We start from the raw sequence: 9726 nt of genomic DNA on the forward strand, positions 1-9726 counted from the left end.
GGGCACAGGGGGAATTATCAGCCACCCCAGCTGGACTGGGCACAGGGGGAATTATCAGCCACCCCAGCTGGACTGGGCACAGGGGGAATTATCAGCCCCCCCAGCTGGACTGGGCACAGGGGGAATTATCAGCCACCCCAGCTGGACTGGGCACAGGGGGAATTATCAGCCCCCCCAGCTGGACTGGGCACAGGGGGAATTATCAGCCCCCCCAGCTGGACTGGGCACAGGGGGAATTATCAGCCACCCCAGCTGGACTGGGCACAGGGGGAATTATCAGCCCCCCCAGCTGGACTGGGCACAGGGGGAATTATCAGCCCCCCCAGCGGGACTGGGCAAAGGGGGAATTATCAGCCCCCCCAGCTGGACTGGGCACAGGGGGAATTATCAGCCCCCCAGCTGGACTGGGCACAGGGGGAATTATCAGCCCCCCCAGCTGGACTGGGCACAGGGGGAATTATCAGCCCCCCCAGCGGGACTGGGCACAGGGGGAATTATCAGCCCCCCCAGCTGGACTGGGCACAGGGGGAATTATCAGCCCCCCCAGCTGGACTGGGCACAGGGGGAATTATCAGCCCCCCCAGCTGGACTGGGCACAGGGGGAATTATCAGCCACCCCAGCTGGACTGGGCACAGGGGGAATTATCAGCCCCCCCAGCTGGACTGGGCACAGGGGGAATTATCAGCCACCTCAGCTGGACTGGGCACAGGGGGAATTATCAGCCCCCCAGCTGGACTGGGCACAGGGGGAATTATCAGCCCCCCCAGCTGGACTGGGCACAGGGGGAATTATCAGCCACCTCAGCTGGACTGGGCACAGGGGGAATTATCAGCCCCCCCAGCTGGACTGGGCACAGGGGGAATTATCAGCCCCCCCAGCTGGACTGGGCACAGGGGGAATTATCAGCCCCCCCAGCTGGACTGGGCACAGGGGAATTATCAGCCCCCCCAGCTGGACTGGGCACAGGGGGAATTATCAGCCCCCCCAGCTGGACTGGGCACAGGGGGAATTATCAGCCCCCCAGCTGGACTGGGCACAGGGGGAATTATCAGCCATCCCAGCTGGACTGGGCACAGGGGGAATTATCAGCCACCCCAGCTGGACTGGGCACAGGGGGAATTATCAGCCATCCCAGCTGGACTGGGCACAGGGGGAATTATCAGCCATCCCAGCTGGACTGGGCACAGGGGGAATTATCAGCCATCCCAGTAACTGGGCACAGGGGGAATTATCAGCCATCCCAGCTGGACTGGGCACAGGGGGAATTATCAGCCACCCCAGCTGGACTGGGCACAGGGGGAATTATCAGCCATCCCAGCTGGACTGGGCACAGGGGGAATTATCAGCCACCCCAGCTGGACTGGGCACAGGGGGAATTATCAGCCACCCCAGCTGGACTGGGCACAGGGGGAATTATCAGCCACCCCAGCTGGACTGGGCACAGGGGGAATTATCAGCCATCCCAGCTGGACTGGGCACAGGGGGAATTATCAGCCACCCCAGCTGGACTGGGCACAGGGGGAATTATCAGCCACCCCAGCTGGACTGGGCACAGGGGGAATTATCAGCCACCCCAGCTGGACTGGGCACAGGGGGAATTATCAGCCCCCCCAGCTGGACTGGGCACAGGGGGAATTATCAGCCACCCCAGCTGGACTGGGCAAAGGGGGAATTATCAGCCCCCCCAGCTGGACTGGGCACAGGGGGAATTATCAGCCCCCCCAGCTGGACTGGGCACAGGGGGAATTATCAGCCACCCCAGCTGGACTGGGCACAGGGGGAATTATCAGCCCCCCCAGCTGGACTGGGCACAGGGGGAATTATCAGCCCCCCCAGCGGGACTGGGCAAAGGGGGAATTATCAGCCCCCCCAGCTGGACTGGGCACAGGGGGAATTATCAGCCACCCCAGCTGGACTGGGCAAAGGGGGAATTATCAGCCCCCCCAGCTGGACTGGGCACAGGGGGAATTATCAGCCATCCCAGCTGGACTGGGCACAGGGGGAATTATCAGCCATCCCAGCTGGACTGGGCACAGGGGGAATTATCAGCCACCCCAGCTGGACTGGGCACAGGGGGAATTATCAGCCATCCCAGCTGGACTGGGCACAGGGGGAATTATCAGCCATCCCAGCTGGACTGGGCACAGGGGGAATTATCAGCCATCCCAGCTGGACTGGGCACAGGGGGAATTATCAGCCCCCCCAGCTGGACTGGGCACAGGGGGAATTATCAGCCCCCCCAGCTGGACTGGGCACAGGGGGAATTATCAGCCACCCCAGCTGGACTGGGCACAGGGGGAATTATCAGCCCCCCCAGCTGGACTGGGCACAGGGGGAATTATCAGCCCCCCCAGCGGGACTGGGCAAAGGGGGAATTATCAGCCCCCCCAGCTGGACTGGGCACAGGGGGAATTATCAGCCACCCCAGCTGGACTGGGCAAAGGGGGAATTATCAGCCCCCCCAGCTGGACTGGGCACAGGGGGAATTATCAGCCATCCCAGCTGGACTGGGCACAGGGGGAATTATCAGCCATCCCAGCTGGACTGGGCACAGGGGGAATTATCAGCCCCCCCAGCTGGACTGGGCACAGGGGGAATTATCAGCCATCCCAGCGGGACTGGGCACAGGGGGAATTATCAGCCATCCCAGCTGGACTGGGCACAGGGGGAATTATCAGCCCCCCCCAGTAACTGGAGAGGGGGCGCAGGGCTTGGGCAGTGATTATACGCTTTAAAAGGCATATTATTCCATATATACTTTTATTTTTTAGAATTTGTTTTTATTGCACGTATTGGGCTATTTTTGGGCTACTTCCAAAGTGGCTTTTGGCTAGTTTGGGGCTGGTTTTAGAACTGATTGGCTGGTTTTGAAAAAAAAAATAAATATATATATATATATGTGTACAGGGATTAACCTTTATTGAAGTACAAGTCCAGGGGGTTCCCCCTTCCCCTATCGGTGGCCCCCATGCATAGAGCTATAGGCATAACAGGGAATATTACAGGGAAGGGGTTGAACATGATGGGACAGAGAGGGGCTATAGGCACGTGTGGGGCAACATATGGGGCTGAGTTGGACCAAGATGGAGTCCAGGAATCTGTAGGAGAAACAAACCCCCTTATGTAATGGCGCAAACAGTTACTTTTTCATCATATTTTCTGTCAAACTGATATTTTAATTGAATTTATTAATTAATGACTTGGGGCAGGTCAGTGTAAGCGGTGTATCTGTGTTTGCTGATGAGATGCAGCCAATTAATTCCATATCGGGTTTTTCAGACTTGTAGTGCGGCCTGAACAAACTGGCACTCAGGGCGGCTAAGTGTCAGATGGGATTCAGTGTTCATAAATATTATGCACCCGGGGTTATCTCTTTACTTTGCCTTTACAAGCATCGCCGCACAGCAATGAAGTAAATAATAATGGGCACTTCCAATAAAGGGCCAGATTCAATTCTGTGGGTGCTGTTTGCAATGGGTAAGGCATGGGACTGGGTTTTACAAGCACTGTAATGGCTGCCTGTGTGCCCCACAGAGCTTGCAATCTAATGTTGAGAGGGACACAGAAGGTGTTAGCATGAAACAGAACCTAGTGCAGATCAGCAGCACCGAGTAATAAACAGGAGAATAAAGATCACTGTCCAAAAGTGTCACATAATCCCATTAAACCCATTTCATCCATAGTGGTTCCTATTGCAGCATTCACCTTGCGTCTCTCTGTAATGAGGGGATGAGGGACAGGGAGTGACTCTCTGGAGAGACTGTATCCAGGAGAGAATTGGGGGGTATTTATATTATTTATGGAGGCAGTTTATAGGGTTTATAAGGAGCTGCTCCTCAGTGAGGCAGAAAGGCTGGAGGTTCTGCCAGGTTGGTGGGGCCCCTGGTACCATGAGAAGATGTAGATGAGCCCCACTAACATTACTGAGGGAGATCTACTGGGTAAGTGCCAGGGATTGGGGGGCAACAGCTTGTGTAACTGGGGCTGTTTCACTGCTGGAATGTCCCATATCTGCCCTTCTACTTAATATGGGGGGGCGGGGGGGGGTGTGACTGGGGCATAAGGGAAACTGAATGTACTGACTAATATTGTGTCCCTCCCCAGTTTATAATGGTTTAAGCACTGGTTCCCATTACAGTAAATTAAGCCTCATATAAATTAATTTTACAGACACAGAAACTCGTGTGCATTGGCTCCTATAGAAGGTGGAATGACCTGATCAGAATGGAATCGGGGGCAGAAATCCCAGGCACCCTCAGTGGGTGCAGTTTGTAGGTACAGGCAGGTGGGTTCTACATCCATACAGTTGGTCATTTTATTTGGGTTTTATCTTATTTAGCCAAACACTGTTGGGCATTTGCTTATTCAAAGCAATAAAGCGTGGCCTTTATATAGAGCCATTATTAGGCTGATGTAGGTATTTCTGTAAGGTTATTGGGCGCCACAATAAATTCTTTTTAGGGTACCAAACCCCTCTGTGCTCCTGTGGCCCCTGGTTCTGCTGTATTGGGCCCCCACACTCTAGCCCTTACATGTGTCAGTATAAATAGTGATAACATTTTGCACCAAAGGCATTTTATATGCAGTCAGCACTCATTCCCCTGTAACTGTACATGATTCTGTGGGATCAGGTTCTGGTTAGAAGGGATCTGTTCCAATATATCCTCAGACCCATAGGAAAGGGACTGGTTCCGCTGCATCGTTAGGGGCCCAATCCTCTCTCCCATCATCAGTGAGACCTTCCCAGGTACCTAATCCCGTCTGTGGGGGAAAGTCCTGCTGCTCAGGTCCCTTTACATATAAATGGCTCTTTGCTATACACCCAACTATGGGGATCAGTGCCGGGGGGGGGGGGGGGTAAAGGACTTGGATTTATTTTCATTTGGGTCACTGTGTTAGAAACCTGGGTATCACTGGGTTAATCCCGGCTGGGATGGCAAGCGCGGCACATTCTCTCTGAGCATCAGGATATTATTATAGGATACAGGAGAGATTATACAGTTTTTGTGCCAGGGGGGCAAGTCACACTGGGGGCTGATTCCCCATCTCGTATAGCACTCACAGCTGCGGGAAAATCTAATAATAAAAAAGAGACCAGATACTGAAGTGTAATTCATATACGTGTTATATAACATATACCCTGTATTCTATTAATATCAATTGCTCAGAATGTACGTTGTGTTACACAGACAGTGCTAGGGAGGGGGGCATAACCAGAGCTCTCTGGGAAGGGACTGGGGCTGTGGGATAGCAGGTATAGTAGGGAGAGATGGTGCCTATAGTAGCAGTGGGGGGATAATAGCCTCTGGGAAGGGACTGGGGCTGTGGGATAGCAGGTATAGTAGGGAGAGATGGTGCCTATAGTAGCAGTGGGGGGATAATAGCCTCTGGGAAGGGACTGGGGCTGTGGGATAGCAGGTATAGTAGGGAGAGATGGTGCCTATAGTAGCAGTGGGGGGATAATAGACTCTGGGAAGGGACTGGGGCTGTGGGATAGCAGGTATAGTAGGGAGAGATGGTGCCTATAGTAGCAGTGGGATAATAGCCTCTGGGAAGGGACTGGGGCTGTGGGATAGCAGGTATAGTAGGGAGAGATGGTGCCTATAGTAGCAGTGGGGGGGATAATAGCCTCTGGGAAGGGACTGGGGCTGTGGGATAGCAGGTATAGTAGGGAGAGATGGTGCCTATAGTAGCAGTGGGGGGATAATAGCCTCTGGGAAGGGACTGGGGCTGTGGGATAGCAGGTATAGTAGGGAGAGATGGTGCCTATAGTAGCAGTGGGGGGATAATAGCCTCTGGGAAGGGACTGGGGCTGTGGGATAGCAGGTATAGTAGGGAGAGATGGTGCCTATAGTAGCAGTGGGATAATAGCCTCTGGGAAGGGACTGGGGCTGTGGATAGCAGGTATAGTAGGGAGAGATGGTGCCTATAGTAACAGTGGGATAATAGCCTCTGGGAAGGGACTGGGGCTGTGGGATAGCAGGTATAGTAGGGAGAGATGGTGCCTATAGTAACAGTGGGGGGATAATAGCCTCTGGGAAGGGACTGGGGCTGTGGGATAGCAGGTATAGTAGGGAGAGATGGTGCCTATAGTAGCAGTGGGGGGATAATAGCCTCTGGGAAGAGACTGGGGCTGTGGGATAGCAGGTATAGTAGGGAGAGATGGTGCCTATAGTAGCAGTGGGGGGATAATAGCCTCTGGGAAGGGACTGGGGCTGTGGGATAGCAGGTATAGTAGGGAGAGATTGTGCCTATAGTAGCAGTGGGGGGGATAATAGCCTCTGGGAAGGGACTGGGGCTGTGGGATAGCAGGTATAGTAGGGAGAGATGGTGCCTATAGTAACAGTGGGGGGATAATAGCCTCTGGGAAGGGACTGGGGCTGTGGGATAGCAGGTATAGTAGGGAGAGATGGTGCCTATAGTAGCAGTGGGGGGATAATAGCCTCTGGGAAGGGACTGGGGCTGTGGGATAGCAGGTATAGTAGGGAGAGATTGTGCCTATAGTAGCAGTGGGGGGGATAATAGCCTCTGGGAAGGGACTGGGGCTGTGGGATAGCAGGTATAGTAGGGAGAGATGGTGCCTATAGTAGCAGTGGGGGTATAATAGCCTCTGGGAAGGGACTGGGCTGTGGGATAGCAGGTATAGTAGGGAGAGATGGTGCCTATAGTAGCAGTGGGGGGATAATAGCCTCTGGGAAGGGACTGGGGCTGTGGGATAGCAGGTATAGTAGGGAGAGATGGTGCCTATAGTAGCAGTGGGGGGATAATAGCCTCTGGGAAGGGGCTGGGGCTGTGGGATAGCAGGTATAGTAGGGAGAGATGGTGCCTATAGTAGCAGTGGGGGGATAATAGCCTCTGGGAAGGGACTGGGGCTGTGGGATAGCAGGTATAGTAGGGAGAGATGGTGCCTATAGTAGCAGTGGGGGGATAATAGCCTCTGGGAAGGGACTGGGGCTGTGGGATAGCAGGTATAGTAGGGAGAGATGGTGCCTATAGTAGCAGTGGGGGGATAATAGCCTCTGGGAAGGGACTGGGGCTGTGGGATAGCAGGTATAGTAGGGAGAGATGGTGCCTATAGTAGCAGTGGGGGGATAATAGCCTCTGGGAAGGGACTGGGGCTGTGGGATAGCAGGTATAGTAGGGAGAGATGGTGCCTATAGTAGCAGTGGGGGGGATAATAGCCTCTGGGAAGGGACTGGGGCTGTGGGATAGCAGGTATAGTAGGGAGAGATGGTGCCTATAGTAACAGTGGGGGGATAATAGCCTCTGGGAAGGGACTGGGGCTGTGGGATAGCAGGTATAGTAGGGAGAGATGGTGCCTATAGTAGCAGTGGGGGGATAATAGCCTCTGGGAAGGGACTGGGGCTGTGGGATAGCAGGTATAGTAGGGAGAGATGGTGCCTATAGTAGCAGTGGGGGGATAATAGTCTCTAGGAAGGGACTGGGGCTGTGGGATAGCAGGTATAGTAGGGAGAGATGGTGCCTATAGTAGCAGTGGGATAATAGCCTCTGGGAAGGGACTGGGGCTGTGGGATAGCAGGTATAGTAGGGAGAGATGGTGCCTATAGTAGCAGTGGGGGGATAATAGCCTCTGGGAAGGGACTGGGGCTGTGGGATAGCAGGTATAGTAGGGAGAGATGGTGCCTATAGTAGCAGTGGGGGGATAATAGCCTCTGGGAAGGGACTGGGGCTGTGGGATAGCAGGTATAGTAGGGAGAGATGGTGCCTATAGTAGCAGTGGGGGGATAATAGCCTCTGGGAAGGGACTGGGGCTGTGGGATAGCAGGTATAGTAGGGAGAGATGGTGCCTATAGTAGCAGTGGGGGGATAATAGCCTCTGGGAAGGGACTGGGGCTGTGGGATAGCAGGTATAGTAGGGAGAGATGGTGCCTATAGTAGCAGTGGGGGGATAATAGCCTCTGGGAAGGGACTGGGGCTGTGGGATAGCAGGTATAGTAGGGAGAGATGGTGCCTATAGTAGCAGTGGGGGGATAATAGCCTCTGGGAAGGGACTGGGGCTGTGGGATAGCAGGTATAGTAGGGAGAGATGGTGCCTATAGTAGCAGTGGGATAAGCTGGAAAAGCTGAGAACACATCCCATAATTCCTGTTCTGATATACCATTGTCTGTGTTAATTTTTGGCAGGAAGAATTTTCCAGAGACAAATAGTTTTACTGTTCCATTTCTTTTAAGTGCCAGGAATATGTGGATATGTTCTTATTAGTCATCTTCTTGTTCCTTTTAGTGATCATGTCCAACCTCAGCGGAGCCAATCCGATCTCCTCTCCATTCATCCTGGTTGGGATCCCAGGGATGGAAGAGATGCACCCTTGGATCTCAGTACCACTGTGTTGCATGTATATAGTAACCATTTTAGCCAACGTTTCCGTTCTTTTTATCATAAGATCCGACAGGAGGCTTCACCAGCCAATGTACCTGCTCCTTTCCATGTTATTACTCACTGACCTTGTCCAATCAAATGCCGCCTTTCCCAGGATGCTGCTGATCTTCTGGTTCAAGCTGAGAGAGATCACATTTGAGGAATGTCTAGTGCAGATGTTCTTTATTCATTCCTTCGCCGTAATGTCAGTTTCTGTTCTCTTACCTATGGCCTTCGATCGTTATGTGGCCATTTGCCACCCACTGAGATACTCCACCATCCTAACCAATTCCATGATTGCAAAAATGGGCCTGTTTGTGACAATAAGGGGGACCTTAGTGGCAGTTCCTTTCCCATTCCTTGTCAGAAGGCTGCCATTTTGTGGGAATCACATCATCCAACAGAGTTACTGTGAACACATGGCGGTGGCCAAGCTCTCCTGTGGCGATATCCGAATAAACTTTGTGTATGGGTTATTGGTTTCTTTGCTAGTGGCAGGATTAGATACAATATGCCTCGCTGGGTCCTACACCATGATTATAATGGCCGTGCTGAGACTCCCTAACAGAGAAGCCAGATATAAAGTTGGTAACACATGTTCTGCCCATGTTGGAGTTATCTTACTTGCATATATCCCAGCCCTCTTCTCCTTAATATCTCAGAGATTTGGGGCTTCTTCAGCCCTATCTGTCCAAATCCTTATTTCCAACATCTACCTGATCATTCCTCCCATGTGTAATCCAATCGTATACGGCATAAAAACCAAAGAGATTCGCAAGAAGGTGTCAAAATTAATTTCACTCCCAGGAAGCTCTCTGTGAAATGTCCCTCACAGGCAACACTATGATATTAGTTTGTTCACAGACCGGGGGCCTCGGATGTGGAAATAAAGACTTTTCATCTTATCATGCAGTGCTGCCTACAATTGACTGTGTACAAGTTGGAAGAATCTGGATGGAAAGTTCACACATTGGGGAATCGTGAGTTTAAGTGAAAGCTTCCAATCTGTTCAATAAATGAAGTATATGTTTCCTTTCCTTAATTCCCCCCCCCCCCAAACTAATGATACATGCTTGGAACTAAACTCACTCAAGCTGTGGGGCTGAAGCTCCTATGATCACCCTGCAGACCAAGGCTTGTTCTTCTGCTCAAAATCTCAATCCGTTTATGGACCAAAACAAAGTGAATATTTGAGGGGAAGTTGAATAGCTGAAAATATGCATCTAATTCACAATAAATTTATGTAAAAAACCTGTATCCATAGTTTCATTTCATAGGGCTTTTGTTCATCCGTTACCAATACATATTGCCCAATGGTGAAGCTTCGTTTAGGTGCCAGACGGCA

The 9726-nt window shown here is 52.2% G+C and overlaps 1 protein-coding gene across 1 annotated transcript; it reads left to right on the forward strand.

Annotated features, from left to right (window-relative positions):
- Positions 1-8239: 8239 nt before the first annotated feature.
- LOC116408617 (olfactory receptor 52N4-like) lies at positions 8240-9365 on the forward strand. Its single transcript, XM_031896256.1, has 2 exons — positions 8240-9180; positions 9263-9365. The coding sequence occupies exons 1-2, from the start codon at positions 8252-8254 to the stop codon at positions 9363-9365; spliced, it is 1032 nt and encodes a 343-aa protein (XP_031752116.1). The 5' UTR covers positions 8240-8251.
- Positions 9366-9726: the final 361 nt, after the last annotated feature.

This window comes from Xenopus tropicalis, chromosome 2, assembly GCF_000004195.4.
Source record: "Xenopus tropicalis strain Nigerian chromosome 2, UCB_Xtro_10.0, whole genome shotgun sequence".
Classification (NCBI taxonomy): Eukaryota; Metazoa; Chordata; class Amphibia; order Anura; family Pipidae; genus Xenopus; species Xenopus tropicalis.